At 53.6% G+C, this 14,341-nt stretch overlaps 6 protein-coding genes across 6 annotated transcripts; 5 read left to right on the plus strand and 1 right to left on the minus strand.

Moving 5' to 3' along the window:
• Positions 1-481: 481 nt before the first annotated feature.
• On the minus strand, positions 482-1,767 carry BJX68DRAFT_226262 (uncharacterized protein). The gene has a single exon (XM_071038482.1). The coding sequence runs from the start codon at positions 1,449-1,451 to the stop codon at positions 939-941; it is 513 nt and encodes a 170-aa protein (XP_070904381.1). The 5' UTR covers positions 1,452-1,767; the 3' UTR covers positions 482-938.
• A 23-nt stretch (positions 1,768-1,790) lies between these two features.
• On the plus strand, positions 1,791-2,451 carry BJX68DRAFT_226263 (putative allergen Asp F4-like). The gene has a single exon (XM_071038483.1). The coding sequence runs from the start codon at positions 1,897-1,899 to the stop codon at positions 2,311-2,313; it is 417 nt and encodes a 138-aa protein (XP_070904382.1). The 5' UTR covers positions 1,791-1,896; the 3' UTR covers positions 2,314-2,451.
• A 519-nt stretch (positions 2,452-2,970) lies between these two features.
• On the plus strand, positions 2,971-5,061 carry BJX68DRAFT_115777 (MDR family MFS transporter). Its single transcript, XM_071036001.1, has 2 exons — positions 2,971-3,248; positions 3,300-5,061. Exons 1-2 carry the CDS (start codon positions 3,045-3,047, stop codon positions 4,824-4,826), a joined length of 1,731 nt encoding a protein of 576 aa, XP_070904383.1. The 5' UTR covers positions 2,971-3,044; the 3' UTR covers positions 4,827-5,061.
• A 367-nt stretch (positions 5,062-5,428) lies between these two features.
• BJX68DRAFT_252366 (copper amine oxidase) lies at positions 5,429-7,666 on the plus strand (the record flags this gene model as incomplete). Its single annotated transcript, XM_071042551.1, has 4 exons — positions 5,429-5,734; positions 5,788-6,370; positions 6,467-7,378; positions 7,473-7,666. 4 exons carry the CDS (start codon positions 5,429-5,431, stop codon positions 7,664-7,666), a joined length of 1,995 nt encoding a protein of 664 aa, XP_070904384.1.
• A 262-nt stretch (positions 7,667-7,928) lies between these two features.
• Positions 7,929-9,353, plus strand: BJX68DRAFT_115844 (uncharacterized protein). The gene is made up of 2 exons (XM_071036002.1): positions 7,929-8,609; positions 8,663-9,353. The coding sequence occupies exons 1-2, from the start codon at positions 7,966-7,968 to the stop codon at positions 9,174-9,176; spliced, it is 1,158 nt and encodes a 385-aa protein (XP_070904385.1). The 5' UTR covers positions 7,929-7,965; the 3' UTR covers positions 9,177-9,353.
• A 582-nt stretch (positions 9,354-9,935) lies between these two features.
• BJX68DRAFT_252367 (uncharacterized protein) lies at positions 9,936-14,339 on the plus strand (the record flags this gene model as incomplete). The annotated part of the gene is made up of 16 exons (XM_071042552.1): positions 9,936-10,031; positions 10,401-10,672; positions 10,924-11,921; positions 11,968-12,166; positions 12,197-12,275; positions 12,315-12,391; positions 12,425-12,482; positions 12,525-12,650; positions 12,687-12,758; positions 12,792-12,818; positions 12,855-12,914; positions 12,957-13,040; positions 13,074-13,125; positions 13,156-13,209; positions 13,311-13,355; positions 13,426-14,339. The coding sequence occupies 16 exons, from the start codon at positions 9,936-9,938 to the stop codon at positions 14,337-14,339; spliced, it is 3,213 nt and encodes a 1,070-aa protein (XP_070904386.1).
• Between the last annotated feature and the right edge of the window lie 2 nt (positions 14,340-14,341).

Raw genomic sequence — 14,341 nt, forward strand, 5'->3', positions numbered from 1 at the left:
ATGGCTGACAGATAGAGGTGGGACTGGCGTAGGAGATTATTGCGCACTAGCGGTGTGGAGGAGGTTCATTGGGGCGGGCGTTTATCTGAATCAGGGACGAGCTTAAATTGAGGAGCAGGAGTTCCGACTTTGTTATCTCCATAGGAGTTCTTTGCAGAGAATCAATCAGGGAATCATCTAGGCGAATGAAAACGTGAAGAATTTATTGAAGTCTCGTACGGAGTACGTAAGAACGCGCCCCACTGCGGTCGGGTTCCTGACCCAAACCTCGACAACAACAAACAACAAGACTAAACACGAGTACGACTCACGGCACTTCATCATCACGAGGTCGCCGGAAACCAACACAGACTCCTGCTTCTCTCTCCTGTTTGTCGCTACCATAGGCTGACGATTTCGTCAATAGGCGCCCGCGATGAAATGCGACCGTGAGCAAAGAACGCCCAGAACGCCATCTCCAAGTTAATTTCCCGCGCCGAGTGCCGATCCACCCTCATCGCGACTAGTCAGGAACACACAGCGCAAAAGGGGGAGCACTGACCCAAAGGGGAAGATTTCCCTGTCGCTGAGGGGCCTGTCCCTGACTTCACTGGTTCGTGCCCACCGGTCGCAAAGTCGCAATTCCAGACTCAGGGTCCAGACTCCAGACCAGATTTTGATCAGCGTGGGTATCCAGGACTAGGTCAGGCTCGTAGGGCGCTGGTGGAATGAACCACGTAAGGGCGCATAAGGCACAAGGGGAAAGAATGTGGTGACTGATGATGACTCGGGCTTCGTTGTCGCTGGCGCTGGACCTGGGGAAGACGTTCCTGAGCCACGTCAGGGGTTCTCGTGAGGGATTCATGGCGACAAGAGGATTCAAGTTGCGGTCACGGTCTTGGATTGGCCTCAGCCCGCGCTGGTTTAATTAACATGTGCTCTAGCCCGGACCTGGGCGACTAACGATTCGATCTGGGCGCTAGGGACAAGCCCCCAAAGTTGCACAGTCGTTCTTGGTGTTGTTTTCCTTCTTTTCTGCGCACCCCCGGTCTCCACTCTCCCTGCACCCTCAGCCTCTGTCCCACGTCCCCTTTTCTTCCCACGATCCCTCGCTTTCCCTTCTGTTCTTCCTTGCTATCCCACACCAGTCGCTCTTTTGCCAACCCCAGCTGTTTACATTCCTTTCTTCGGACGTTGATGTGAATTGCCTCCATCGCGTACCGCACAATGCAGTGGAAGTCATTCGTTTTTATTCTCGCCACTGCCGGGCCGGCTCTGGCCAAATCCCACGGCCAGCACAAGCACCGACACGGCGTTCGCCACCAGCATGAGGAGCGCTCTGTCCAGGGCGCTGTTGAGGAAATTGGCGGATTCTTCGACCTCGAGCCCATCACCGTGACCGAGACCGTCTGGGAGTGCTGCACCACCAGCACCTTCTCTTTTACCCCTACCACCCAGCCCGCGACATTCATCGAGCTCCCGACCGAGACTCCTGAGCCTGAGCCGACAACCACCAGCACCCCCGTTGTTGAGGAGCCTGAGCCTACCTCTACTCCTACTCCTGAACCTACGCCCGAGCCCGTCCCCGAGCCTGAGACCAGCACCAGCACCAGCACCGCCGCGCCCACATCCACCGTCAAGCCTCCTTCCTCTTCCACCGCTCCCGACCACTCTGCCTGGACAAACTTCCCCAGCAACGGCGAGTTCACCTACGAGGGCTTCGGAGGCCGCACCGAGCAGAAGATCACCGACAACAAGTTCATCTACCAGGGCAACGTCGGTGTCCCATGGGGCAGCAACATCATCGAAGTTAGCGCCGAGGAGGCTGCCAACTACAAGTACGTCGTCCAGTTCCACGGCAGCAAGACCGAGAAGTGGACTGTTGTGGTCTGGAACAAGATTGGCCCCGACTTCAAGATGACCGGATGGTACGGAAACGCCGCCGTCTCTTTCAGCCTCGAGCCCGAGGAGATTCGCTACGTTGCCTTTGATGAGAACTCCCAGGGCTCCTGGGGTGCCGCCCCTGGTGACTCGCTCCCCGTTGATGAGTACGGCGGCTACTCCTGCACCTGGGGAGAGTTCGACCTGGGCAGCGAGGTCAACGGTGGCTGGTCCGGCTGGGACGTTTCGGCGATCCAGGCCGAGGCCGCTGGCGCGCACATCCAGGGTATGTCCATGTGCTCGCACGAGGGCGACAACTGCTCGATCATCACCACCGGCGCTGCCAAGGTCATCGACGCCTACATGGAGAAGGACAAGTGGGTTGATGGCATCGGCGGCAAGGTTGTCCCTGGTCCTGTCCGCATCGTGACCTACCTGGACTACAACGAGTAAATCAATCTACGAACAAATCCATAGTACGCTGTACATATCCTAGCGGAAGCGGCTGTCATGTCAATGTATAGTTAATTCCTAATATGCACATTCTATCGGCTCAGGCCTGTTAATACAATCTTAATCCTTTTCTGAACTTGAATCTTGTCGCCGAAGCCATCTTTCTGCCAGCGCTCAGTCTGCCGCTCAGCCTGCGACTTTGGCGTGTTTCGTCGTGTTTCACGAAACTCGCCAATTGTCAGGCCAAACTATAATGTTGTCCTGTCACAAATATTTTCGGAATCACCTACGCAGGCGAGAATTAATGAGATGGCGCCCATCCTCGCTCAAGTCAACGAAGTTCTATCACTGACCTCTCTCTTGTGTCATCCCCTAGGAATATATAGACGCACACCCCGCTCGCTCCACACGATTTCGCGAAGTACCAAAGGAGATTATACGTTCAAAAGATATATTATGCATTCTGTAATCCTCAGAGACCTTGATAAATTCAGCGCTTACTACTTACCTCATTAAATCGAAAGGCGCAAGGTGACATCTGTCCATGTCAACCGCAGGGCGGAATGGTAAGACGTGATTTTTGCGATGGCTGAGCGGACAGCGCTGATTAGCCGCAAACTGTGGGTCCGCTCAGTATAAATGCCGCCTCGTTTTTCGACAGTCTCAGCGAGGTTCTCTTCTCTATATATCCATTGTTGGGAAAAGAAGATCTTTCAATTATCGTCTGTGAAATGGCTGAGCCGAAGAAGCCATCTGAGGCTATGGCTGTCTCTAAATCTGCCCAAACCGAGCCCGAGCAGCCTCCGGCAGGGAATAACACAACAGACACTCCAACGCCAATCGAACAACTCGACCTCGAAACAACCGCAGCTGAAGACTCACCATCACCGACGCGCTCAAAGCGCCGCATCGCGGCTATAATGACTGCGCTCTACGTACTTACCCGTCCCCCATCCCCGCCTCAGAAACCCAAACTAACAATCCAGCTCGTCCTCTTCATAACCGCCCTCGACCAAACCATCATCGCAACCTCCATTCCCACAATCTCTGCCGCTCTACACTCCGCCTCCGGCTACACCTGGATCGGGAGCGCCTACCTACTCGCCACCGCAGCCGCCGGCCCTATCTGGGCGCGAATCAGCGACATCTTCGGCCGAAAACCCGCGCTCTTAGCCTCCGTGACAGGCTTCGCAGCCGCGAGTATCCTCGCCGCCCTGAGTACCAGCATGCGCATGCTGATCGCAGCTCGGGCACTGCAGGGCGCGAGTGGCGGAGGACTCATCCAGATGGTCTACATTACGATCTCGGATTTGTTTAGTGTACGGCGGCGGGCGCTGTGGTTTGGGTTGCTTGGGCTGATGTGGGCAGTTGCGGGGTCGACGGGGCCGCTTGTAGGGGGTGGGTTGACGGAGAGGGTGAGTTGGCGGTGGTGCTTCTGGATTAATCTGCCTGTTTGTGGGGTTGCGTTGGTTTTGCTGCTGACGTGTTTCGACGTGCATAACCCGCGGACGAAGCTGAAGGATGGGGTCGTCGCTATAGACTGGTTGGGAACACTCGCCATCGTCGGCCTCACCCTGCTCCTTCTGCTCGGGATGGAGTTTGGAGGCACGGTCTTTCCTTGGTCAAGTCCGAAAGTCATTTGCCTGATCGTCTTCGGGGTCGTGATGATTGGAGTCTTCATCGTGACGGAGAAGAAACTCGCGCGGTATCCGCTCATCCCAATGAGTCTTTTCCAATCTGGTCCGACAAACGCAGCATTTATCCTCGCCTTCGCGCACGGAATGGTCTCCTTCGGAACAGAGTACTACCTCCCGCTCTACTTCCAAAGCGTGAAGCAAGCAAGCCCATTACGAAGCGGGCTGCTCATCCTCCCCATGATGGTTACGGAAGCCGCAACGGATATTTTAACGGGAATCCTGATCCACCGGACCGGCCGATACAGGGAGATTACATGGGTCGGAACTATCCTGATGGCGCTAGGAACAGGTCTATACATCAAGATGGACCGTGAAACGAGTCTCGGCACGATCATCGCGTTCCAGATCGTTGGTGGGATCGGGACGGCGATGCTCTTCCAGACGCCCGTGCTGGCGATCCAGAATTCGGTGAGTCGTGCGGCGGATACGGCGTCTGCGACGGCGACGCTGGGTCTTGCGAGGAATATCGCGACGAGTTTTTCGATTGTGCTCGGTGGTGTGGTTTTCTCGGATGGGATGGATAGGAGACGGTCGATGCTTGCCACGGCGGGTCTTGATCACGGTATCTTGGATAGGCTGTCCGGGGATAGTGCTGCTGCGAATGTCGATGTTGTCAAGGTGCTTAGTGACGAGGTACAGAAGATCGCGGTGAGGGATGCGTTTGCGTGGAGTGTGAGGAATATGTTTATCTTTTACACAAGTATTGCTGGGGTTGCGGTTTTGGCGGGGGTCTTTATCAAGCAGAAAGAGATGAGAAGGGAGCATGTTGAGACGAAGACGGGGGTTGGAGAGCTCGCGAAGAGGGAGGAGGCATAGACTGGCCAGGCCTCCAAGGCCGTTATCTCTCGTTTGGATATTGATTCTGCTGTGGAGAAAGACTCATGAGTCTTCAATCACCCAGGACGAACTGGATGCCTCAGGCTGCAGCTACGCCCTCGAGTCCGACTCCGAGTCTCGTATGGTATGCGTGTTACCGCTAATCCCCTTTGGCATCCAACACCTGCAGAAAATGGCGTTCAATACGGTATAAATAACGGCGACTTGGCCAGTGATGGTCAGATCTCAAACCCGTCGGATAGTCGGATATCTCCAACAAACCGCAATCCAGGCGGGCAGCGATGGATATCATCGACCTGGCCTTGAAGATCTAAGACACATCAGGCAAATCTACCGCCACCTCCAAGATCTTCCCCACCCTTCATTTTCGTTGATAAGACAGGTGGAGCGGTCAAGATAAACCTAACCCAAAGGAGCAAATCTCTCGCCGGCCCAATCAAATCTTTCATATGTGTATCATCTCCAACTCTCTTCGCGGAGTATGCAACGTAAGTGAGGGGCAGACGATGGGTATAAGACGTCCGTCAACCCTCTCAGCAATTCCTTCTCAGTTCCATATTATCAATGCAGACATTCTCAAAATGACATCCCTCCACCCCTTCGACCCCATAACCCCCAGCGAAATCACCCTCGCCACCAAAATCCTGCAGGCGGCCTTCCCAGGTGTATCGCTGCGATACAAGAAGATCGATATCTTCGAGCCCATCAAGGCAGAGGTTGTTCCATACATCGAGGCGGAGCGGTTAGGGAAGCCTTTACCTGCGAAGCCGACGCGGTTGCTGCAGGTTCTCTTCCACCGCCTGGACTCGGGCGCGTTCTTTAAGGGGTTGCTTAATGCTGATGCGAAGAGTGTGGTTTATGTCAAGGAGTTACCGAAGGAGGTTCAGGTGCGCTCACTGCCTAATCTTAGCACTTTAAACGTTCTTATTGACCGTATCAGGGCCCCGTCGACACAGACGAGCTCCTCGCCATCGAAGCCCTCTGCCTCTCGCACCCAGCAGTGCAGGCCGAGATCTCCAAGCTCCAACTCCCGCAGGGCGTGACCGTCTGCAACGACCCCTGGATCTACGGCACCGACGACCCAGCTGAGACGCGCCGCTTGTTCCAATGCTACATGTACATAGTGGCAACGGACCACCCACAGAACAACCACTATTCCGTCCCCTGCAAATTCTCCCCCGTTTTTGATGGATTAACTCACGAACTCGTCCGCATGGACTATCTACCCAGCACAATTGATGCATCAGTCGAGTCTACGACGCAGCCATGGAAGCCTGTTGAGACGATCCAGTACGCGCATGATCTGCTTACTGAATCGCTAAGGAGCGATCTGAAGCCGTATATCGTGCAGCAGCCGCAGGGTCCGTCGTTTGATGTCCGCGGAAACGAGGTGGCCTGGCAGAAGTGGAGGTTCCGCGTCGGATTCAATAGTCGTGAGGGGCTTGTTATTCATAATTTGACCTATGATGGAAGAAGTGTGTTTTATCGACTGTCGGTTTCCGAGATGACGGTTCCTTATGGTGGTAAGTAACCAACACCTCCGTTTCCGCCGCCGTTCTTCTTTTTCTTGCCCGGTGAAGCCGAGGGCCAGCATGGGATCAATGCTGATGCATGGACAGACCCCCGCGCCCCCTTCCACCGCAAACAAGCCTTCGACGTCGGCGACGTCGGCTTCGGAATAACGGCAAATCAACTCTCACTCGGCTGCGACTGCCTGGGCCACATCAAATACTTCGACGGGTACCGCTGTGACAGCAAAGGGAACCCCGTTCTCCTCCAAAACGTCATCTGCCTGCACGAGCAGGACAACGGCCTCCAGCACAAACACACAAACTACCGCTCGGGTGCGGCGACAGTCGTGCGGAACAGACAGCTCGTTGTGCAGATGATTTGCACGGTCAGCAACTACGAGTATATCTTTGCTTTTATCTTTGATCAGGCGGCGAATATTGAGCTTGAGGTGCGGGCGACGGGAATTCTGAGTACGGTTCCGTTTGATAATGAGAAGTTTGGGACGACTGTGCCTTGGGGCACGAATGTCGGACCGGGGGTTATGGCGCCGTTTCATCAGCATATGTTTTCGTTCCGGATGGATCCGGCGATTGATGGGCATAGGAATACGGTGTTTTACCAGGATAGCGTGCCGCTGCCGGAGGATGAGAAGAACCCGTATCTCGTTGGGTATACGACGGAGGAAACGGTTCTCAAGACCAGTGGTACAGCGGAGACGAGCGTTGAGAGGCATCGCGTGTTCAAAATCAGGAACGATGCGCATATCAATCCGATAACATACAAGCCAGTTGCCTACAAGCTCATGGCCTCGCCGAGTCAAATGTTGCTTGCTTCGCCAAAGTCGTTTGGTCATAAGCGCGCCGTGTTTGCGACGAAGCCGATCTGGGTTACTAAATATCGGGATGATGAGTTGTTTGCTGGCGGGGAGTTTACGAATCAGAGCAAGGGGAGTGTCGGGGTTGAGAAGTGGGTTGCGCGGAATGAGAACGTGGAGAACGAAGATATTGTTCTCTGGCATAGTAAGTTCTGTCCACCTTTTTGAATGGTTCCTCGTTCTTTCAGGGATTGGAAGGGACCCGTGCCCCTGTCTATTGATAGACTAACGGTTGATAGCCTTCGGTCTCACGCACAACCCGCGTATTGAAGATTTCCCGGTCATGCCCGTTGAGCGAGTGAGTGTCATGCTGAAGCCCGATGGCTTCTTCACCAAGAACCCAGCACTGGATGTTCCCCCTTCGACACAGGCGTTCAACAAATCGACACTGCATCCAGAGGCATCGGCGTGTTGTTCAGGGGTGAAGTTGTAGGCGCATTGGTTTTCTGCGCTACGGATACATAGGACCACGTGGCAGTCCATGCTTATCATGCATGGCACTGATCGTCGGGGATACAAGCGGTCAAAACTGAGAAAGTGATCTGATAGAAGCTTCTATACTTAGAGCGATTAGCGCTTCAGAAGTATGCGAACAATGAAGACTTGAAACACGGGCGAGGGTGAAACGGGCCAATCATGTGCTGCGCGGATTGCCCGACCGACCCCTCACCGCACCTTATAACGCCTCCTCCGTCTCCCCAGCTGTAGCAGGAATTCAAGCAACGACGCAAAATGGTGAGCTCCGACTTGTTCCAGCGCATGTTTCGTCGGGGTTCCACCAGGAGCTCATCGGTTTCCCCACAGCCAGGAGAACAACCCCAGCTTTTACGACGAGGAAACTCCACCAGCTCTAGAAGATCACCCACTTCAGAAAGAGACATACCACACGCACAGATTCCTTCTTGGCACCGGGCTGTCTTGGGCTCTCCTGGTATCCGCCCCGAGAGCTGCAAAGTCAAGGGCTCTCGCTTTTCCGCGAGCCAACTTCCGGTGTTAGCTGAAGACCACGCCGCTCTCTTCATGAGTCTCAATAATGGTAGCGGGACGAATACAGAGCTCAGTTCACAGGAAGAAAGCCCATTCTTCACCAAGTTACCTCCCGAAATCCGAGACATAATCTATGTCTTCGCCTTTGGCGACCGGCGCATCCATATGGACTTTGACTTTCAAGGCACATCGACGAAGCGCGGACGATGGGGATGGTGGCATCGAGTGTGCGACGATGCAGACAACTGTCTTGCGAACAAAACGTTCGTCTGCGCCGAGACTGCAGCCGCTGAGGAGTCGATGCTTCGACATGGGTCTGGCGCGTGGGTCAAGCAGGGATTCGAGTACTATGTTTCCGCAGTGAATTGGCTGAGGTGCTGCAAACTGGGGTAAGTGCAGCGTCTATCGGCGCGATTGAACGGTCTTGCTAACCGGGCACCAGATACCAAGAATCTCTGCCCATTTTATACAGCACAAACACTTTCGTTTTCAGCCATGGCATCGACCAGCTCCACCGGCTGAACAGAGTCCTGCCGTCTGCACATATCGCAATGATCACGTCGCTGCGGGTCGAGATAGACGTGTACCGAGCGTGTAAGGCAATTGTACCACCGAGAATGCACGAGGAGTTCCAAGATTTCTACCGCGGGTTCTTCAACATTCTCGAACGGCGACTTTCGGGCTTGAAAGAGCTCTCCGTGGCAATCGCAGGACTGCCGAATCCCAGGCAACGACTCGAGGGAGAGGAGACAGAATGGAAAAGCGAAGATGAAGACCAGTGGATTGGGCCTTGGGAGCAGTTGGCGGCGAGTAGGGGATGGAAAAGATTAGATATTGCAGTGCCGGTGGTCTGGTTCAGTGAGCTAGAGGGGGTCGTGAAGAAGAGAGGCAAATTGGATCAGTGTGACAGGTTCGAGCTGAGGAAGGGGCTGGACCCGTTTCAGAAGGGCTGGTGATGGCCTCTTCCTTACTGAGGCCATCTGCGACTTCGAGTTCGTCGCTTCGGGCTTCTGGTGTCAATAGCAACTCTGATAAATTTCCAACTCTGTGTAACATTGTGTTTCGTGGTCTTCAAGCTGGGCGTGTTGGATGATTCGCTGGCATGCACCGTCAAATGCGCCACCAACTCAGCCCCGGCGGCAGCCTTGCCAGCCTTGCTGACCGACCCCTTTATCATGCCCCGGTTTCCCAGCTCATTCCCAACACCTGCCAAAACCTGCATCTCAACACGCTTGTCTCCACCTTTGAATCACCACGAAGATTCGACGAGGATCTGCAAGACTACACGGATCGATTGAGAACATCCGCGCATGATGGACATCAATTCTTTAAGGTTGGGCTCACGATCGGACGATATCAAAACCCCTATTCCAGAAGCAAACGACGACGATGACAATGGCACTGTGTTGGCTCTCCAGGGAAATCATATTTTCGAGCATCAGAATCGAAATCGCCCAGAGTCACCTGCGATCGACTCTGACCGTTCTGAAAATCTTCAAAAACCGCGCTCCCTTGGGTTTTTGAGGCGGAATCCGCGAGCGCTTACTGAGAAGATTGATAAACGACCGCGCTTTGCATGTATTCTTTGCCCTGAGAAGGACAGAGAGCATTTTAGGAGGAGTGACGTTTTTGAAGCCCACGTTTTGGTGAAACACTACCGGCTGTACGAGTACAGCTGTCGGCGTGATTCCTTTGTGAGTGAAACCAAGGATGAAATGCACAAGCACTGGCAGTCAAAACATTATGATAGAAGTGTGCTGCCCGACGACAGGGGGTTCAAATACCCGAGAAGCCAGCGGAGCGCTCCTCCAGTATGTTGTATCTGCAGCCGGGCAGTGCTAAACTGGGGAGAATGGTTTGAATGTTTGCTCGGTCATTGCAAAGACGATGTTGCACACCACACCACGGCAAGCCCGCCGCACGAGCCACAACCCAGTTCCAAGCATGCGGGGAGGGTCACTCCACGAGATCCCCTCGTCAACAGGCCCTGTGCAGCCGAGCCAGAAGATGAAAATTCTCGTTACATCCAAGAGATCCACCCTCAAAAACCCCCGCCACCTCTCTTACCAGTTACTCCCAAAATACTATCGCTCTCCAAGCCACGTCCCAACCTGGGAAAGCATGCAAGCATCAGGAGTGGCTGCTTGTCTTGTCAATCCCGTCGGATCAAGTGTGATGAGAAATTTCCCACCTGCGGACAATGCCAAAAAGAAAATAGAGGGTGTGTTTATTCTCGGGAGATTATTTATGCTTATCTCACCAGTTCGGATTTTGTTTCTACATTTTCAGCGACGCTTGTGTGGAGAGTGGTGCCTGAGCATCCTGATGAAGATGCTCTGGCTGATTTTCTCATGGTTCTGTCAGATACTCTTGGTTATTATCTGGAAAAGGTCAGTTGCAATGGAGCCGAGGCCGACAAGAAAATTGCAGATGCACTGTGGCAGAAACGAAGGTATGTGCCTCGACAATCCAGAGAGCAAGAGATTTGATTACGAGGTCATGACGAGCTTATTGTATTCTTAGCGAGATCGTGAGTGCAGTTTGTGAGCTTTGCCGAAAAATCGAACTTCGTGTGAGTACTCGGAAAAGCCTGAAGAAGGAGATGGATGGAGTCATAAGGAACCCATCAACAGGGGAGCCAACGAACATAACATGCGCAGATCTGGTCGAATTATTTCCTTCTTGGTTGTGGTTGGTGGCCAGTCTTCTAAGAGTCTTTCTGATGCACAACACAACCCAGGGGCCCATGGGCGAAATCGCGGCCAAGATTGATCGATCCATAACACGACGTCGGACACATATTTTTAAGCCTGCACTATACCGGGCTAGCTTCTCTATGGATTGGGATCCCAGGTCATTTCTGACAGTGCAGTGTTACAATGACCGCCCTGAGGAGACCCTCGATCATGTTATCACCTTGAGCGGTACACCCAAGGACGGACAGGCTCTAGGATGTGCGGAGTACTTGCGTCAGACATGGCCGTCTGGCGGGGACTGCGTGCTAGCCCTTCTAAAGCACCTACTCAGGTTGCCTGATGGACAGAGTTCAACCAGACCAATAGACTTTACAGAAGGAGATAGCGAGGTCACGGTGTCGGGATTCATCAGTGGCTCATTACTAACTGTCAATGTGCATGGCCTATGCGAATCGATCATCCGGATCGGACAGCAGCTGTGCTGGCTTGGAGCTGTTCTGAGATTATCACCTAGTAAAGACAGGATTGCATATTGTCAGCCGATCGTGAGTGAGGTTGAGGGACTTCCGGATGAGATACCGTTTACGATCGATTTTGATATTCGCCTGAAACCCAGGGAAGATCAGGCTGTCAATGGAGAGTGCTGGCTGAAGTTATTTAAGAGTCTGGTCATCGCAAAGGACTTCCCCGTTCGACGACAGGTCGTACAGCACTCGGGCTTGGAGGTTCCGCTTAACGTGCTGGGACGTCTTGTACCCTCACGGTGGGTGTCAACCTTTGACGGCAAGGTCTACATCAAAGGCTATTCCTCGGTCCTTGTCCCGACAATGGCAATAAGGGATACTGTTGTCTGGCACCTGATAAGCGACGATGAAGGGCAGTACTTGTCATACGTGGACTCCCGAATTGAAGCCACCCCTGGGCTCTACCCTGCAACTGTGGACTGTAATCTCGGTTCGTTCCGTCATATTGTGGGCTGGTGTTGCAAGGCGAAGACTCTTACAGGTATGACCATACTACCATTCATCGTAATATTCCTAACCCTGTGCAGGCTCGCCGTACGCCAGTTATGATGTTGAATGGTCCGGTTTGAACAAGGTCGACAACGGATGTGGTTTAGCGGGCGTGACCATATCGCGAGGCACAGCAATTCCTAATCTCCAAGCTCCTGCCATGGGTACCAAGGACAAGACTTTCGATTCTGATTTTTTTGGTGAATATATCAAACGTCTACAATGGGCGGCAAGGAAGTACGTTGTTTTCTATGACGTGGGAGGTAGGAGAGGCTGGCTTGTTGACGGAGCAACTGCTCTCCTACACCTGGTTCGCGCGTCCTTGAGATTCAGTTCGGCTGAAGATGTAACAGGCGAGTTTACGTTTGCTCCCAGCGAGCTGCAGGAAGTCCCCGAAAATACGACTGCGCGATCTGCCTCAATTGCGGTCCTCAAATCTCCACACAATCTGGGCTTGAGATTGTATCAAACCATGCACGAGACTTTTCTGGACAGGGTTGAAGAGATCTATCATCTGCTGGAGAAGGTTCTTGCTCACCAAGCGCAAATCGGAGTTCTCAGACAGGCGCGGATTGACACTGGCCGGTGCCCCCAGGGTGTGCTGGAAGGCTTTGACTTTATGGATTTGGCGGGGGATACCGATAACTTCCGTGCTCGCATGATAGACCCATCCATCAGCTTGCCCAGATGGCTTGGCCTCGCAGAAAACCTTGACGCACCTGTTCTATTCGGTAGGGAGTTTGGCGACCTCCTTCAGCCGTGCGGCGTGCTCAACGTCTGCGATTCGTGGACCACCGTGCCGTTAGAGAAGGACTACCTGGCGGTTCGGGTGGATGATATTGCTGGGATTATGAGAAGAAAGGGAAACAACTTCTGGTCTCCATGGCGAGTAATCAACGGCATTTACTGGCACTCCCCTGATAAGCTTTTCGAAAACTGTCCCGAGCTTCGACATAAGCCAGAGGAAAAGTGCAATCATGCTCAAGTATTGATGGCGGAAGAGGAGGCCCGGAGCTCGCGTGGCAAGATTATCAGTCCTGCTAGGCTGGAGCCCCAGGGTGCCGTCATCTTTGATGGCTCTCCGGTTTCTCCTCCGTCTTCTACGATAGATGTGCCCTTGGCCTCGACATTGACTGGCTCACAGTGCCCAGATACTGACAGCGGGATTAGCGTTGAATACAGTCCCAATTCAGCAGGTAATTCCGGCACCGCCACATTGGCCAAAGGGAAGCGTCCCATGCACACCTTAGCCGCGCCAAGTGACCCTGAAAAGCGACGTTGTCATGGGCTCTCTGGGATTTCCACTGGCGTATTGCGATCGGATGAAGTTGTGAGAGGTGAAGTGTCTTGTCCTCATGAACCTGACTTGGATCTCGAAAAGCTAAGCCAGTCAGCAAATTCATCCACAGGATGGACTCGGCCTGCAGTGAGAGGATTGCATATCCCTGAGATCGGTAATGAGGTGTTTGATTCTACTCCTGATGATGTATACGCAGATCATGCTACCATCGACCCAGATGATTACACAGTGGGATGGATCTGCGCATTGCATGTCGAGCTCAACGCCGCCCGACGAATGCTGGATCGAGTCCATGCTCGCGGTTTCGGTCACGGCATGGACTGCAACCTATACATTCTAGGTCAGATTGGAAAGCTTAACGTTGTGCTGACCAGCCTGCCAAAGGGGCAGTATGGAAACAACATTGCCGCGGTGGTTGCTACGCGGATGATGAACAGGTTTCCCGGGATTGAGATTGGACTTATGGTGGGCATTGGGGGTGGCCTTCCGAGTCCGAAAAATGATATCCGCCTGGGGGACGTGGTGGTGAGCGTCCCACATCTGCAGTATGGGGGCGTCGTTCAGTACGACATGGGGAAATTCACCAATGACGGGTTCGTCACCACGGGCTCCTTGAAGGCACCACCAGAAAAGCTGCTACACGTGCTTAATTATATGTCTGCCCACGGTTTACCCATAACCGGCGAACTTGAGCTCGAATACCCAGGTGCTGAACTCGATCAACTCTTCGAAGCATCCTACCCACATGTCGGGGGCGACACCTGTGAGGCATGCGACAGGAAGCAAACAGTGCAGAGAAGTATTCTCCGGGATAGCACGACGCCGCATGTCTTCTACGGCACTATTGCATCCGGAAACTCGGTAATCAAGGATCCAGGGGTCAGAGAGACATTGATCAAGAAACATGGTGTAGTATGCTGCGAGATGGAAGCTGCGGGGCTTATGAACACCAGATTCCCCTGCCTCGTTATCCGCGGGATCTCCGACTACGCCGACTCGCATAAGAATGACATCTGGATTCCATACGCGGCTGCCGCTGCCGCTCAATATGCGCGGGACCTGCTCCTTGCTATGCCGGCGGCTATTACGTTGACCGACACCGTGGGCTGAAC

The sequence above is a fragment of the Aspergillus pseudodeflectus genome (assembly GCF_044049435.1).
Source record: "Aspergillus pseudodeflectus strain CBS 756.74 chromosome Unknown BJX68scaffold_3, whole genome shotgun sequence".
Lineage (NCBI taxonomy): Eukaryota > Fungi > Ascomycota > Eurotiomycetes > Eurotiales > Aspergillaceae > Aspergillus > Aspergillus pseudodeflectus.